General features: G+C 44.0%; 1 protein-coding gene across 1 annotated transcript in view; it reads right to left on the bottom strand.

Moving 5' to 3' along the window:
- Nucleotides 1-1927: 1927 nt before the first annotated feature.
- LOC117370434 (multidrug resistance-associated protein 1-like) overlaps nucleotides 1928-18295 on the bottom strand; it is a 54618-nt gene continuing 38250 nt past the window's right edge. The window contains exons 26-32 of the mRNA XM_055221758.1: nucleotides 15895-16021; nucleotides 14775-14876; nucleotides 14201-14347; nucleotides 8811-8969; nucleotides 7831-7997; nucleotides 3138-3332; nucleotides 1928-2036 (exon numbers count right to left, since the gene is read on the bottom strand). Coding sequence (XP_055077733.1) covers nucleotides 1928-2036; nucleotides 3138-3332; nucleotides 7831-7997; nucleotides 8811-8969; nucleotides 14201-14347; nucleotides 14775-14876; nucleotides 15895-16021 — 1006 coding nt within the window. The remainder of the gene's footprint in view (nucleotides 2037-3137; nucleotides 3333-7830; nucleotides 7998-8810; nucleotides 8970-14200; nucleotides 14348-14774; nucleotides 14877-15894; nucleotides 16022-18295) is intronic.

Genomic DNA, 18295 nt, shown 5'->3' with positions numbered 1-18295 from the left:
AACAGTGGTCAGAACAGCGCTCACAGCCCACTGACTTGTTCAAGACGCCAGAAAATTTACTGGAGCTTAATTTATTCATCTATATAGGTGATAAACACAACAGTCCTCCGCTTGTCTCTTCTGCTCTGTACACTCGCAATGTGCGCACTGGCTTTAAGCTCAGCACGACCTCTGTGAGTCATTCTGAACACGAGTGGGACCTGTTTAAACTCTAATTAAACTTACTAGACTTTAAAACTCCTAATTGTGTGTTTAAAACTCGTAATTAGGAGATTACAAGTTTTAATTATAAGTTTTAAACTCATAATTGGGAGATTAAAACTCATTATTATTATAATCTCCTAATTATGAGTTTAAAACTCAAAATTTCGACTGCCTGTGGGGATTTTATTTATTTATTTTTTCCATGGTGGAAACAGGCTTCCATAACTATGAGAGACAGAATGAAGAAAAAACAATCATGTTATGTGTAAAAATGGCAATGACTAAAATATACAGAGGGGATTTTGGATCTTATTTAGTATTAAAGTAACTAAACCTCACTGAAAAACTGGTTAAAAATGAAAATATCATCTGTTTTTTTGGAGTTAAAACTTTGATAAATCAGACTCCTTTTGTACATTTCACCAAACCGACAGTTGTAAAGTTTTCTGTATGTAAGTGCTACTTTAAGGGCTGATCCTTATGTCCCTGTGGAGGAAAATGCATTTGGACACAACAGCTTTTGAAGTTACAATGTCCCACAGAACTCTATGGAGGCTCTATGAAATAGAATTAAATTAAATATTGAAACATATTTTAGTGCAGAGTGGACAGTTTTGTTTTTTCTTCACTGAAGCTTAATAACCCGGTTTGGTCCATGGGAGTGGATCTCTCCTTCACTGTGATTCTCCTCAAGGTTTGTCTGTTTTTCCCTCTGGGTTTGTTTGAGTTGTTCCTGCAGGAGGAGGGTCTGAGGACAGGGGGCGCTCTGGGACACTTTATTTGTGAGTTGTTTCTGCAGGAGGAGGGTCTGAGGACAGGGGGTGCTCTGGGACAGTTTATTTCATTTGTTCCTGCAGGAGGAGGGTCTGAGGACAGGGGGCACTCTGGGACACTTTATTTGTGAGTTGTTTCTGCAGCAGGAGGGTCTGAGGACAGGGGGCGCTCTGGGACACTTTATTTATGAGTTGTTTCTGCAGGAGGGTCTAAGGGCAGGGGATGCCCTGGGACAGTTCTCCATCTGCTTGTTTTCTGTAAATGTTGTTAATCTGTCTGTTATTAACCTGTTTCACTGTTGGATTTTCTTTCTGTTGGTTAAACCGATGCTCAATGACCTGCTGCGATTTTGGGTTTAAAAAAATACCACTTGAAGACTTTAAGACTAAGGCGAGATGCCCATAGAATCTGATAGGCCTTTGTCAGTGACCAGTGGATCTGACTGCTCAGTCAATGATGTTTCTGTCGGGGGCGGATCAAAGGACAAAGACTCTACCAACTGAACTACTGTGGCTCAGTTGATAGAGTCACACCACTGTTGCTCAGTGATGTAATGTGCTTCTGAACTGAAATGCAGCTGTTTATCATTACTGAAATATTGAAAACAGGCTTATTTATAATGATTGACTTTTATTGCAAAAACATTTTGAGAACAAACAAGCCATCTGAGAGTATGATATCACCACCAGAATGAACTGAAAAACCGTTGGCTAGTGCTAGCTAGCTACTGAATTTTATGTGAGAGACTTGTTGTTTAACAGCACAAAGTTAGAACAAAGCTCAGATTAAAGAGTAATACAGCTTCAGACAATGCAGTGCCTCTACTTAGCATCACACCTCCAGGGAACGTTGATAACATCAACTCCAAAATATCTCTACTACAGTCACCATAAATACCAGATTTGTAAACATACAGCAACATTGTTAAGTCCAGACACAGGTGCTGTGTCTAAACCAAGCCGGCCTCTACACACATCCTGTAGAAGTGTCCACGCTGCTGGAGGAGAACTGCAGGGGGAGCCATTTCCACAACTGAGCCCTGGTCCATCACCACCACCCTGTAGACCAGAGGAGAGGTCAGAGGTCAGCTGTGCGCTTCTGGCTTTATATACAGTTTTATATACAATGTGGGGGTCAGAGGTCATGCTACATTATCAGAGATTTATAGAACTATTTGTGCTTGGGCATGACATTTCATCACCTTGTATTTTATGAGTGTATGTGTGAGTGGTGGTGGGAAGGGCTGATGGACTGGCAGCGTCACTTGTGTCAGACTGCCCGAGCTTAACACCATTGCCTATGGAAAGAATGAATAATGCAAACAATTGTAAAGTACAAGACTAACAACTAAGTGCCACTCACAACCAGATACAACCAACCAGATGAAATCTGTGCTTCAGTCTGGATGCTTTGCTTCACCCCGGAACCAGCCGCGGCCCTTGACAGGACAGTCAATCTATCAAATCCATCTGGAGAGGCACTGCCCACTGGTCTCTCCCCACCCAGAACCAGCACATGGAGTACATGTGCACACTGTGCACCCATGTTTGGATAGATCCCATTTTGATCATGAATCAGATATACAGAAGTTTCAAAAATCAGGTGAGTGTGAGTGTGTGTGTGTGTGTGAGAGAGAGAAAGAGAGAGAGAGAGAGAAGGGACCTGCTGTAGTCCAGTATAGTTCAATTCAATGATATTTTTCACAATGGTCAACATGTAGGGCAGATACATACACACTCGTAACAATATATGCATCTACACACTCGGCGTTTACAAGCTACCTACAGAAGTGTATATTGTACACATATTTCTGTTTACATATTCATGCAATGTATAAATGATGTATAGTGTTCAGACAGTGGCTGTTGGTCAGTACACACCCCTTAAGTGAGTGTGCGTGCATGTATGTGTGTGTGCGCATGTGTGTGCATGTGTGTGTGCATGTGTGTGTGCATGTATGTGTGGGGGTGTGCATGTGTGTGCGCATGGGTGTGTAGGGGTGTGTGTGCATGTATGTGTGCAGGTGTGTGTGTGCGTGTGTGAGTGCGTATGTGGGTGTGTTTGTGAGTGTGTGTGTGAGTGCCTATGTGAGTGTGTGCGCTTGTGTGTGTGTGTGCATGCGTGTGTGTGTGTGTGTATGTGTGTGTGAGAGGAGGGACCTGCTGTAGTCCAGTATAGTGTTGAGTCGATGGGCGATGGTCAAGACAGTGCACTCCCTGAAGTGTGTGCGGATGGTGGACTGGATGAGCCGGTCAGTCTCCAGGTCCACTGCTGCTGTGGCCTCGTCCAGCACGAGCACACGGCTCTTCCTCAGCAGGGCCCGGGCCAGACACAGTAGCTGTCTCTGACCCACACTGCACAGAGACAACAGACTAAACAAGAGCTGTGGGCTCCACACATAAGGTAAGGACACTATTGTCCACAAAGGGAAAATTTGTCCTCTGTCCCTCTTCAATGCCACTGGGGCGACCTGTCAGGAGCAGTGAGCACTGCAGCACAGTGTTCAGGGACCCATCTCCAGATCTTGAGCTAGTCTTGGTCAGGACTACCTCTGCTGGAGGATTTGAACTAATGTGCATGTTTTACAGAAACCCACCCAGATACAGGAAGATGATGCAAAGATGATGCAAATTACACATAGAAACCGTAAGGCCACGAGACCAGACGGTGTCTCTCCTTCCACCCTTAGACACTGTGCTGAGGAACTGGCTCCTGTCTTCACGGACATCTTTAACACCTCCCTGGAGTCATGTCACGTCCCAGACTGCTTCAAGCTGTCCACCATCGTCCCCGTCCCCAAGAAGCCCAGGATCACTGGACTTAATGACTACAGACCTGTGGCGCTGACGCCCGTAGTCATGAAGTCATTTGAGCGCCTGGTCCTGCACCACCTCAAGTCCCTCACCTCCCCCCTCCTGGACCCTCTGCAGTTTGCCTACAGAGACGTCGTCGTGCTCCCGCAGGATCGACATGACATCCCAGCGGAGCTGCTACGGAGAACGCGGAGGGGCAGACGAGTGGGACGTAAACTCCGGGAAAAGAAGAGACGCTCCAGACCTGTGTTCCCCTCTGTCATCGCGGGAAACGAGTGGTCTATTTCGAACAAGACGGACGAACTAGCGGCGCTCACGTGATATCAGCGGGAATACAGAGACAGCAGCATCATGCTTTTCACGGAGCCCTGGTTAACCCCGCAAATCCCGGATTCAGCTGTTGCCATGGACAACTTTCACCTTCTGCGCGCAGACAGAACGGCAGAGAGCGGCAAGAGGAAAGGAGGAGGTTTGGCTCTGTTTGTGAATGAGAAGTGGTGCAAACGTGGACACTGTACAGTGAAGATGCAGCTGTGTAACAAAGACATTGAGCTGCTGGCTGTTAGCATGAGGCCATACTATCTGCCCCGGGAGTTCTCACATATGATTGTGATTGCTGTGTATGTTCCTCCCTCTGCTAATGCTGAGACGGCCTGTGACACGCTGCAGTCCTGTACCAGCACACTCCAAACAAAGCACCCACAGGCTTTAATCATGCATCTCCTGCACCTGTCCTGCCTACATACACTCAGTATGTCACCTGCCCCACAAGAGACAATAAAACATTGGACTTACTTTTTGCCAACACCAAGGGGGCTTACTCTTCATCCCCACTGCCTCCCCTGGGTAGAGCTGACCACAACATTCTCCATTTGGAGCCTGTGTACCAGCCCATTGTGCACAGACAGCCTGTGGTGTCCCGTGTGGTGAAGAAGTGGACTGCTGAGAGCGAGGATTCTCTGAGAGACTGCTTTGACACCACAGTGTGGACAGAGCTCTGTGACCCACATGGAGAGGACATCAAGGCAATGACTGATTGCATCACGCACTACATAAACTTCTGTTTTGAAAACATCGTTCCCTCCCAGATGGTGCGGTGTTTTCTGAACAACAAGCCGTGGATTAACCCTGACATAAAAGCTCTGCTGAAGGAGAAGAAGAGAGTTTTTAGGTCAGGGACCAAGGAGGAGCTGAAGGCTGTACAGAAGAAGCTGAGGAGGAAAAGCAGGACAAGCCAAGACAGCCATAAGAGAAGGATGGAGCAACAGCTACAGGAGAAGAACATCCAGGGGGTGTGGAGAAGTCTAAAGACTATCTCAGGCTTCAAAGCACCTCCTGCCCAGACGGAGGGGGACCTGCTGTGGGTGAACGACCTCAATTCTCACTTTCTGAGATTTGATCAATCACCCACCCAGCTGCCTGCTCTCCCCTCCCCGGCTGGACAATGGGGAACTCCTGCACCTCTTCACATCTCTGCCTCTGCTCTTCAGCCCACCAATACACATGGACTCACTCATCCTCCCAGCCTGCCACTGTCATTTTCTTCAGCCCAGGTGAGACTGGAGCTCAAGAAGATCAGACCTAAGAAGGCAGCAGGACCAGACGACATCAGCTCCAGGCTCCTTAAGTCCTGTGCAGATGAACTGTGCGGAGTTATGGAGCATGTCTTCAACATGAGCCTAAAGCTGAGGGTGGTACTACAACTCTGGAAGACCTCCTGTTTGGTACCGGTGCCCAAGACACCACAGGCCAAGAAGCTCAGCAGCTTCAGGCTGGTGGCTCTAACATCTCACCTGATGAAGACACTGGAGAGACTGGTCCTTGGCCACCTACGCTCCACCGTGAGCTCAGCGATGGACACGCTGCAGTTTGCGTACCAGCCTGGCATCGGAGTGGAGGACACCGTCATCTACCTGCTGCACCGCTCACTGTCTCACCTGGAGAACCCCGGCAGCACTGTGAGGATTCTCTTCTTTGACTTCTCCAGTGCTTTCAACACCATCCAGCCACTGCTCCTGAGGGACAAGCTGGAGACCGCCGGGGTGGACTGTGACCTGGCAGACTGGATCCTGGACTATCTCACAAACCGGCCCCAGTTTGTGAGAGCCAATGACCTGTAGTGCAGGGGCGCCCCAGGGCACTGTCCTCGCGCCCTTTCTTTTCACCCTTTACACTGCAGACTTCAGACACAACACAGACAGCTGCATCCTGCAGAAGTTCTCTGATGACTCTGCCATCATTAGCCTCATCAAGGATGATGACGATGTGGAGTACAGAGGACTAACACAGGACTTTGTGGACTGGTGTCAGCAGAACCACCTCATCATCAACGCAGAGAAGACCAAGGAGATGGTGGTGGACTTCCGCAGATGCCACTCTACTGCCCCCTCAGTGAACATTCAGGGAAGGGACATTGAGAGAGTGGACTCATACAAGTACCTGGGTGTTCATCTGAACAACAAACTGGACTGGACTCACAACACAGATGCACTGTACAGGAAGGGCCAGAGCAGGCTCTATCTCCTGAGGAGACTCAGGTCTTTTGGAGTGAGAGGGCCACTCCTGAAGACCTTCTATGACTCTGTGGTGGCATCAACCATCCTGTACGGTGTGGTCTGCTGGAGCAGCAGCATCACAGAGAGGGAGAGGAAGAAGCTGGACAAGGTCATCAAGAAGTCCAGCTCCGTCCTGCGCTGTCCTCTGGACTCAGTGCAGGAGGTGGGGGACAGGAGGGTCCTGGCTAAGGTCATTTCTATGCTGGGCCATGAGTCTCACCCCCTGCAGGACGCTCTGTCTGCCCTGGAGAGCAGCTTCAGTGACAGACTGATTCACCCTCGCTGTGTGAAGGAGAGGTTTTGCAGGTCTTTCCTTCCTGCTGCTGTCAGACTGTACAATGAACACTCTTAACACTGAACATGTGTCATTCATCCATACCTATGTGCAATACTTAAGTCACTTTATGAAGATGTTATATTAAAGTCTATTTTTAGTTTATTTTTAAGTATATTTTTTAAATTATTTTAAACTAATTATCTATTATCTTGTTTTATTGCATGTACCATTTTCCTTCTGTTCTTTAACTGTGCGGTGAAATACTGGAATTTCCCCACTGTGGGACTAATTGATGGATTCAAAATATATATTCAAGTATATTATGTTATCTCACTGTTCATTTTAAAGGTACTGTAATGTAATGTTCACTCTTTATTTAGTTATTACTATTAGTATTAGTCAGTTCACTACTTTATTTAGTCATTATATTCAATTATGTAAACTATGTAATCTGCACTAATGTTTGTTCTTGAGTCTTGCAGAAAATGTCTTTTGAAAGTGCAGGATCCCACGGGAAGAAGGTCACGGTGAAACCTAAACAGAAACATCATGGAAGGATGTTTTGTGACCTTCTGGAAATGCAAAACAGAATATATTTCTCTGTGAATTCCCCCCCCCCCCCCCCCCCCCCTTCAGATGTGTATGTAACTAGGGTTCCCTAACTTTAATAAAAGAGGTGAAAGACGGTCTGGGCCCCAGAGAGGGTGGTGGTTTGTAACTGGGGTTTTTTGCCTCTCCGCTCTTTCTCCTCAATATTGAGACAAAATAATCTCTCTTGTCTTCTCTTCTCTTTTGAACTCTAATATAGGTTGTGAACCTATCACTAATAAAGGCATATCTTGTCTTATCTTATCTTTCTCTCTCTCACAGACACACACACTGACCAGAGTTCATCTTTCTCTGTCTCACTGATCTGAGGTCCTCTCTCTTTCTCACTGACCTGAAGTCCTCTCATCAGGTCTTACTCACTGATCTGAGGTCCACTCTCTCTTTCTTACTGACCTGAGGCTCTCTGTCTTTCTCACTGACCTGAGGCCCTCTCTCTCTTCTTCACTGACCTGAGGTCCTCTCTGTCTTTCTCACTGACCTGAGGCCCTCTCTCTCACTCTTCCTAACTGACCTGAGGCCCTCTCTCTCTTCCTCACTGACCTGAGGTCCTCTCTCTCTTCCTTACTGACCTGAGGTCCTCTCTCTCTTCCTCACTGACCTGAGGTCCTCTCCTCCTTCGCTGCACATATGGTTCAGCTTGTTGGGGAGGTTGGACACAAAGGTGGTGAGGTGGGACAGCTGCAGGACGTCCCACAGAGCAGAGTCAGAGCAGGTCTCGTAGGGGTCCAGGTTCATACGGACGGTCCCAGAGAAAAGCACGGGGTCCTGGGCTCAGAGACACATGGGACAAAGACACAACAGGAGACACACACAGAACACTTTACTATCCCAGAATCAGGAAGTGCTCGTTAGCATGCTAGTTGTTGTTGAATAATTATAATATTTGGAACACATAAAGTAAATGAAGAACAACTTTGGACCAATGCAAACCATTATTTAAAATTAACTAGTTTTGAGTCACATGTGTTAATCTCATATCAGTCGTTTTCAAACAAGCTTCATGTTTCAAGTCCTGTAGTATACACACCTGCTCTAAACCATGTTAGAATGTTGTTACTTTAATAAAAGTTGGAGTTGTGTTTTGTTTCATTCACACATGTTTGAGTAACACTTTATTATAAGTCTGTCTACATCTATAAAGCTCAAAATGCTCAGTTCCACCTTGTGATGTCATTAAGTGGTAGATCTGACAATTCCAGACCTGAAATTCTCAAAATAATTCTAGTGAAGGTGTGTGGAGTTTAAAAACACAATGGAGCACATCCTGTATTACCACATGATGACATCACAAGGTGGAACAGAGTGTTTTCAGTTTGAGAGAAGAACAAATATGTGTGCAAATATGTGTGTTAAATTAATTTGAATAAAACACAACTCCAGGTCTGTTTGTGATGAGGAAATAACATTATAACAAAGATCATAAAATAGCCTAATATGGGCCTTTAAAGTGATCTATCAAAACTAAAATAGGGAAAATAAGGTTTGAACATCTGGATCACATCAGTACGGTGCAGTGTCATCTGTCCTGGTTTCATAGGTTGCTGCAGTTGTTCATGTGTCCGCGGTGTGTTCACTGACCTGGGGGATGATGGTTAATCTGGACCTTAGATCGTGGAGGCCGATGAGGGAGATGTCAGTTCCGTCGATGCAGATCCTCCCGTTCGCTGCCTCCAGGATCCTGAACAATCCCAGAGCTAAAGAGGACTTCCCAGCTCCAGTCCGACCAACGATCCCGATCTACAGCGCAGGAAGAGTCAAAAACAATATGCTTTTTTCACCAAGAATACACTTTAATTGTAAATATTGAATTGTAATATCCATATTTCAACCTTCATTTGTTTACAATGTATTTAAAAAGTCTCAAAAGTGTAGAATAGAAATAATCATGCAAACTAATTGAAAAATGTATCTGACTGGTCGATACTAAAATAATCATTCGTTGCAGCCATAGTCTGTATATATAAATGGACATGCTAACCTGCTTGCCACCTTGCTGGCCCCTCTCGCTATAACTGCTACTGTCAGGGTCGCATTTTGGTCTTAAAATGATCATATTATATTTGTTCAGAATTTTTATTTCACTATTGTGTCTGTAAATCAGGATATGAACATTAGATATGACTCTCTTTTCCCTCGCCTGGCTGGACGGCCCGGTGCATGGCTGTGGTGGGCCCCTCTCTGTCCCTTAGTTGAGTGGCTCTGGCTCCAGAGGCTCTGGTGTCCATGGGAGTGGATCTCTAATTCACTGTGGTTCTCCTTGAGGTTTCTCTTTTTCCCACTGGGATTTTTAGTTTCAATTCAATTCAATTAAATTTATTTGTAGTCATTGTCACAGAAGGAGGGTCGAAGGAGGGTCTAAGGACAGGGGGCGCTCTCGGACAGTGGGTCCTAGAGGAGGAGGGTCTAAGGACAGGGGGCGCTCTGGGACAGTGGGTGCTAGAGGAGGAGGGTCTAAGGACAGGAGATGCTCTGGGACACTTCTCCATTAGCTTGTTTTCTGTTGATTCATTTGCTTGTCTGTTTCTGTTTCATTGTTGATTTTCAAACTTTCTGTTGATTAAATTGTTTCTCATGTTTAACCCTAAGAGGAACAAAAATACAATGAATTGAACTGAATGTTAATAACAGATAAATCAGGCGCGTTGTTTCCCCGTGGTTGTTCCTGTTAGCGTTAGCAACAGGTTTGATTGACAGAATTGCTAAGTGGTCGAAAAGGGGCGTTTCCTTCAAAAGCCTCGCTTCGGATTGGCTCTTTGGTTGCTATGATATGCACAGACGGAATTTCAAATATGGAACTTTGCTCCAAATTGGCCGTTCTAACTGCTCTAGCCTCGATGAGCTTCATTTGACTGGAGCTGAACGCTGTGGGTGACGTCACACTCACTTCGTCCTCTTCTTTATTTAGTTTATGACACTGTCCTTTGTGTCCAGAGCCTGTTGCCATGGACAGAGCAGGGGACACTCAGGGGACATTCATCACGTTGTTACTGGGAAAGGCTGGTAACAGGACTCCTGCTGCTGAATGTAATTACAGAGTTAATTTTATCGACTAAAAGAATACACTGAATGATGGAACTTGTCTTGTACATGTTTTACTCTGAAGGTCATGTACTGTGTGGTGTTCACATATTCATATGAGGACAACTACTTTTCAGATGACGTCACCGGGCATGTCTGAATAATTACTATATCAACTTATTATGATGGATAAAACAATCACTGGTACTTTTTTGTACTACACTACACTACTTCTTGTACTGCCACAGTTGTTGAGGGTTAATAAACAGTTTGTTATTCAAGTAAAAGTAAAAGCATCACATGGAAAATCGACTTAAGTAAAACTATTAAAGTATCTATTATAAAAAGTACTAGGAGTAAAAACACAAAGGTTCAATGTAGTGATATGGATCAGAAAATGATACATACAAATCCACTTCTTTATTTTTCTCTTGAGTTTTGTGTTTTTATTTTTGTTTTGCTCAAAGCCAAAGCTTGAACTCAAAAACCTGAGTCAGGATGTTACTACAAACATGGTCAAAATATCCCCTCAAATCATATGAAAAGTACTTTTACTTTTCAGTCCTGTTAAAAATGTAGTGGAGTAGAAAGTACAGATACTGCTCTAACATGCAGCAAAATGAAAGTAAAACGTACACACTGTAAAATGTACTTAAGTAAATTACAGATACCTAAAATTCTACTTAAGTACAGTACTTTACTACTTTGTTACCTTCCACCACTGCGAATAAATAACTTTAATGAGTCATTGCAGGTACAGAGTAACTACTTCAGTTCACTGTGTATTGATTGCAGCTAATGTTTTTGAACAATATTATACATTTCAAATATTTTTTTAGGAAGAGTCCTGCTTTAGAGTTATGGTGTCAGATGTATGATGTAGCGTCAATATTATCGTTTATTGTCTATTTTTCCTTAAACTCTATATGGCTTAAAGTTTATCGTGACAGGCCTACTCACGACATTTACAGAAATGTGACTGAAGCTGGAAAAGTTACTAATAAAGCCTCTGAATGAGACTAGAATGAGACTGTGAGATTCTCAAAGTGCCACAGTTGCTCTTGAGTGTTTCAGTCTTGTTGTTGTTATAGATGTCCTAGTGTCAGTGACACGTAGAGGCAGAGGTAAGTGTAGTGTGACTCCAAATTACTCAAAAGAATTGTCTCACTATAATTGACAAATACAAGTAAAATGCATTTGGAGAAGCTACGACTCAGGGTGTGCACAGAGATGAGATGAGTTCAGTTGTTGCATAAAGACGAGCTGTAACTGTCCTGCTGTTGGTCTATTTAAGCAAAGAAGAAGCAAGAAAATACATCATATTAAATCTAACTGTGACCCGCCAAAACACAGCCTCAAAGACTGAAGAGAACAATATACTAGAGTCACATTTACATAAATGTTGGATTGCAGTGTGACTCTGAAGTGTTGTATGTTTGCAAGTTTTCTCCCCGACAAAACTCACAATGTCGATGAAACGTTCTGCACCGACAGATTTCAGAAAAGCTTTGAACTTAAGTGTTTCTCTGCACGGAGAGACACCTCTGTGGATACCACTGGAGCAGAGGCACGAGAACAACACATTTAAAGTATAATATATATAATCTATTGAGAGTGTTTAGAAAAGTATATAAAGTGTGTGGTGAGGACAGGCCTTAAAACATCTACAATAATTGTAAAAAATAAAGCTGACTACTTCGCGGATTTCGCCTACTGCAGGTTATTTTTAGAACGTAAACCAGGGACCACTGTATTCAAGTAGGAGCAAATTCATGATATCTGAAAACTATAGCAGCAAAAGGTTAATCAGAATAATGGTGTCATGATGTGTGTATTTCTGTTCCTGTTTTGTCTCCCTGTGTGCTCTTCTCCCTCCCTCAGCTGTCTGTACCTGGAGCTGGGCGGAGCTCTCGGCTCCTCCCGCGCGCACCTGCTGTCCATCTGGCTAATCACCACACCTGCCATGGATAAGAGGAGCTGGGAGAAGACACTCGGTGCGAGATCATCTGCGTGTCCTCACCCTGTCTGTGTTCCTGTGTTGCTTCACCCTGTTCCGTTCTCGATTATCTGCGTTTGGTGCCGGATCCTATTTGTGCCTTCAGCCCTGCTTCGACCCTGCTTCTACCCTGCTTCTCAGCCCTGGTACTGTCTTGGTTTTTCCCTGCACTCCACGTTCCTGGATCCTGGCCCGCACCTGGCTTCCTGCTCACCATCAGATCAACCCTCAGTTTTGTATCTGTCTATAATCTGTACAATAAACACTGTAAATTTTCCCCGAGTCTGCACTCTTTGGTCCGCTACACCCACCGTTACGACCGATCTCGCCAACCATGGACCAAGCAGACTCGGGATTCATTGGACAACACGACCTGCCCACCCTGCTTACCTGTCTGTCTCCTGTTCACGGGCCTGTTCCCCGCTTGCTGTCCTGTCCCAACCGGTCCACTCCCAACCTGTCCGCCCCTCGCCTGGACCGTTGTAGCTCCGCTGGACACCGTTTCCCGTCCAGGGACCTCTTCGTGTCCTCTGCCCCCTCAGTGGGACCCTCGCAGCTCCGCTGGACACAGCTTTCCATCCAGGGACCTCGTTGTGTTGTCCACCCGTTTCCTGGACCGTTGTTGCCCCACTGGACAGTCTACCGGCCCGCACCAGTGACATTTTGCCCTCCATTCGGCTCCCCTCCTCCCACCCTTATCGGTCCGTTGGGCCACCAGGAGGTGGCCCTTGGGGGGGGTTACTGTCATGATGTGTGTATTTCTGTTCCTGTTTTGCCTCCCTGTGTGCTCTTCCCCCTCCCTCAGCTGTCTACCTGGAGCTGGGCGGAGCTCTCGGCTCCTCCCACGCGCACCTGCTGTCCATCTGGCTAATCACCACACCTGCCGTGGATAAGAGGAGCTGGGAGAAGACACTCGGTGCGAGATCGTCTGCGTGTCCTCACCCTGTCTGCATTTGTCGTTCCCTGTGTTCCTGTCGTGCCTGTGTTGCTTCACCCTGTTCCGTTCTGGATTATCTGTGTTTGGTGCCGGATCCTATTTGTGCCTTCAGCCCTGCTTCGACCCTGCTCCGACCCTGCTTCTCAGCCCTGGTACTGTCTTGGTTTTTCCCTGCACTCCACGTTCCTGGATCCTGGCCCGCACCTGGCTTCCTGCTCACATCAGATCAACCCTCAGTTTTGTATCGGTCTATAATCTGTACAATAAACACTGTAAATTTTCCCCGAGTCTGCACTCTTTGGTCCGCTACACCCACCGTTACGACAAATGGAGACTATTCAAAATAATCCTAATCATATTTTGTTAATGATTTTTGTCTGCACTCAGGCCTGTCGACAGAAATTTGGGAGCCCGGGGCAAGAAGCCTCACTCCCCCCTCTATCATAAATTAATACAAAGAGGGTCCAATACCGGGCTCATAAGGGCCTGGGACAACAAAGCCCTTTGGCCCCCACCGTTGACTATACAGAGTAGGAATGGGACCCTAACCATTCTTGCAAGATTTGATCCTCCTCTTTACAGTTGGGACAAGCCTGAAAGAGCTTCCCTCAGGCTCAGTTTTGTACTTTTGAGCAGCTGTAGATAAAAGACTCCTTCACATACAGACTTGTAGCTGACATATTCTGTCAGAGCACAGTTTAAACTCTGCTCCAGTTTTTATTTTGTAGTGATAGGACTGATAGTGATGTAAATAATCAGTGGTAACTTTTGTAAAAAATATTATAAAATATATGCGAGTCTCATTCACCCTTTTATTTGAGAGAATTCTGGGAGTCATCATCTCCTCAAGGTTTAACTTTGACATAATCATCTCTGGCCATGTGTCAGTTCACAGTAAACATGTGATATTGTGCACACTTCATCTTGACCCTTTAGTCTTTCAAAAAATACTGAAAACGCTGTGTACTTATTCACAGTAAGCAGAGTGATGCATTTACTTAGAGTTCTGTGTTGTACCTTCTCTCCATCCTGGATGTGGAAGTCGATGTCTTTGAGGGCCCAGTCTAAGCCTTGGCGATACTGTAGTCCAAAGTCCTCAAAGCTGATGGAACCAGAGGAGGGCCACAGCGGAGAGAGGGCCCCAAGCTCAGACCTCCAGGGGGCCTCAACAACATATACACTCTCACTACATTTCAATCAAATACATGCCATATATTAACTCTGCTGCCTCCAGGACATATGTTTGACGTGTTCTCACAAACAGTACATTGTGCTGTGTCTAAGCTCCTCCCCAAGTGTCTAGACTCCACCCTCAGTGTGTATGCTCCACCCTTAGAGTTTAGGCTTCACCCACATTCTCTGGGCTCTTCCCCAGTGTCTAGGGTGCATCCCTAGTGTTTAGACTCCACCTCCAGTTTCGAGGCTCCATCCCTAGTGTCAAAGCTTCAAGCCCAGTGAGCGTACCTCATTGGGAGTGCGTGTACCTCTTTGAAAGTGTGGGCGTTTCTCTTTGGGAGTGTGTCTGTAGCTCTTTGGGGATGTCTGTGCCTCTTTGCAGGTGTAGGTGTACCTCTTGGGGGTGGGTCTGTACCTCTTTGGGGGTGTGGGCGTACTCCTTCACCCTCTCCACGGACACAATGTTGTTTTCCACATCTGTCCATGAGCGGACGATCCAGCTAAGCACACCTGTCACCTAGACACACACACACACATAGATTTGAGGTGTTAGATGTCATCCATTTTAGTATTTTAGCAATCTCTCCTGGGTCCTATTCGAAACCTCCTTATGGTTCGCTGATTCTGTGTAATGCTCCGCCCACAAGCCTACATCACCCATGTTTCTACAGGACAACACTACATAAATACACAAAAACATGATACAAAATAATACACGTTGGGGTAAGTTTCTGGTTGTCCTACCTTATATTTCTGGCATCATGTCAAACCTGACCACAAAAACAATTTGCTTTAGATCCTGAGCTGCAGCAGGTACTAGTCGCCCCCAGAAAAGGCTCTTACTGCTTCTTCTTCACAAACTTCTCCGCTGTTGATCAACTAAAGCACAATGAAGTAGCCCTGTATAATGCAGGAACGGTATTACTTAGTTGATCTTTTTTAATTTCATTACTTTTCTCCTGTTTGCATTTATAATTTGCTGCATTACGTGTTTTGCCTGTTATTTTCATAATTTGCCGTGCGCTTTATAATCTTTGTGCTTTATTTGAGTGTTGCACCTTGTCAAAGATTTTAATACAATTTGACATTTTCTACTCAATCCTATATTTTAAGGATTGTGATCAAATAAATGAGTCAGTCTCAAGTCCCTCTGTTACGTCCATGGCTTGTTCGGCCGTACAGCTGAAATTGTAGTTGGTTTCGAGGCTGTTCTTTGAGTGGTGTTTTGTGAATCTATTCTAAGTTTAAGTCTTTGCAAATCATTCCCTCACACAGTGATCTAAATATGTTATGTTTTAGGAATGAATACCACCAAGTGTAACACCCCTCTTTAATTATCCCCTGTGCTTGAGTTAGGGGGACATGGACCGGGGATAAGATAATTATATAAGTAAGTAATAAGCCAACAAACTGAGTCAAAAAAATGTATTCAGTTGACAAATATTTTGGGTTAAAGATGCTGTGATGCTGTAAAGAATCCAAATAAGTAAGTGTTCCTGATTAAATCGAGTTGAATATTCCTGATTTAGCCGTACCTGCAAGGAATGGGAAATGGCGAGCCCCACTATTCCAGAACTCAGCTCATGTCTCCCAAGCACCGAGAAGAGAGCGGACGCTAAGACCAGGACGTTCCCCAGAAACTCCAGGTTCACCGCCAGCCATCTGCAGCACACACACACACACACACCCACACACACCCCGACACACACGCACGCGCACACACACACACCGACACACACACACGTGCACACACCCCCACACGCACACACACACACACACCCACACCATGTTATTACCAACATGTGCTTCATTACAAAGTAGTATTATAATATACTATATAATAATATTTGACCTTTTCACTGGTAAATGGTGATGTTTACGGTTAGTATCTTAGTAATTTCTGGGCCTATTCATATGAATTCTAATTTCATTTATCTTTATTTCTGAGAGCACTCAGACTCTCCTTTTCATGACCGCTTTGTTCAAACACAGAATACAAACAAAAACACACAAAACAAATCACTGTACAGGTCCATTTAAAATGTTAAAACCAGGAGCAGGTGTGATTATAAATGTTTATCACCAGATTATTAAAGTGTGTCACTGTCACCAATCCATCCAGTTTTATATTCAGTGTATTCAATTTTTGTGAAGCAAAAAAGCCAAAAGCTTTTTTTCCCCATTTCAGTTCTAGTGTGGCCAGTCCTTAAAACCTATACAATCATTTGATCTTGTGTTTAATGTTCTTGTATCAGTGTTCAACAAACTTTATTTCTCACCTCCTTGAGAAATAAAGTGACACAATGTCTGCGTAAAGCGAAAGCTAAATTTTTCATGAACATTATTTCTGAAGCAAAGGGAAATGGCAAAAAGGTCTGGCAAAATCTTAACAAATTACTTGGAAAAGAAAAGAGAAGCACAAAACAAGAAATTGAGCTTAAAATAAACAATACTATAGTGTCGAATTCAAATCAATTAGTCACTGAATTCAATAATTTCTTTCTTAACTCTGTCTTAGAGATAACAAAGTTGTTTCCACCACCTGAGCTCAGCATTAGACCCATTGACCAAGCGTTGCCTGTTTTTAATCTACAGGAAATAACAGGGCTAGAAGTTGCCAATATTATTGGTTCATTAAAAAACTCTAAAACCAAAGACATTTATGGGATGGATACACATTTTTTAAAGTTATGCAAAGACTCTTTTGTTGCACCAATAGCACATATGATTAACCTATCATTTAAACAAAAAGCTGTCCCATCTTCTTGGAAACTGGCTACAGTCACCCCAATTTACAAGTCTGGTGACAGATCAAATATAACCAACTACCGGCCAATTAGTATCCTTCCAGTAGTTTCCAAGTTTGCTGAAAAGTGGGTTGCAAAAATTATAAATGAACACTTAAACAAAGGCCATTCTGCTCTACACCCGATGCAGTTTGGGTTCCGTGTAAATCATTCCACTGAATTGGCAAATAGTTTCTTTATTGAACAGGTGAAAAGCAAATTAGACAATAATACATGTGTTGGTGCAGTGTTTTTGGATCTTAAAAAGGCGTTTGACACTGTCAATCATGACATACTATTGACAAAATTAACAAACTTCAATTTTTCTCCAGATGCAATTGAATGGATTAAATCATACCTACTCTGCAGGAAGCAATGTGTACATATTAACAGTGTCAAATCGTCCCTTGTAGATGTTCCAGTTGGTGTGCCTCAAGGATCAATACTTGGCCCGCTTTTATTCTCACTGTATATTAATGACTTACCTTCAATTTGTTTAAATGTTGACTTTCAAATGTATGCCGACGACGCCGTGATTTACACGCATGCGAGGAGTATAAAAGAGGCATCCTCCATTTTAACTACAGCAATGGAGTCTGTAAATGAATGGCTGCTTAAATCTTGTCTGTTGCTAAATACTAAAAAAAACTGTTTGTATGATGTTTACAAAGCAGCCACAAGATTTAAAACATTCAGGAGTGTTCTTGAGAGGAGAAGAATTACAAATTGTAACCGAATTTAAGTACCTTGGTGTCACACTTGACTCTACTTTATGTTTTAAGAATCATGTTAAAAGAATTACCAAAACAGTTAAATTCAATCTCCTAAATTTTAAGCAAATCAGGCCATTTATAACCCTTGATGCTGCCAGAGTGTTTCTCCACTCAATGATATTATCTCACATTGAATACTGTATCACAAGTTGGTCTTTAACAAATTTAAATACACTCAAAATAATGGAATCACTCTACAAAAAATCCCTAAAGGTCTTTGATAGGAAACCCCTTTCTTTCCATGTTTGTAATATTTAAAAAAAGCATAATCTTTTTAGTTTTGATCATTTTAAACATTTTAAATATGCATGTTTTATCTACAAAGTGCTACATGGATTAGCCCCGCCTCCCATGTCAGACCTTTTCAAAACAAAAAA

This window comes from Periophthalmus magnuspinnatus, chromosome 1 (genome assembly GCF_009829125.3).
Source record: "Periophthalmus magnuspinnatus isolate fPerMag1 chromosome 1, fPerMag1.2.pri, whole genome shotgun sequence".
Lineage (NCBI taxonomy): Eukaryota > Metazoa > Chordata > Actinopteri > Gobiiformes > Gobiidae > Periophthalmus > Periophthalmus magnuspinnatus.
Note: the sequence above shows the minus strand (reverse complement) of the source record. Positions and strands in the feature narration are given on the sequence as shown.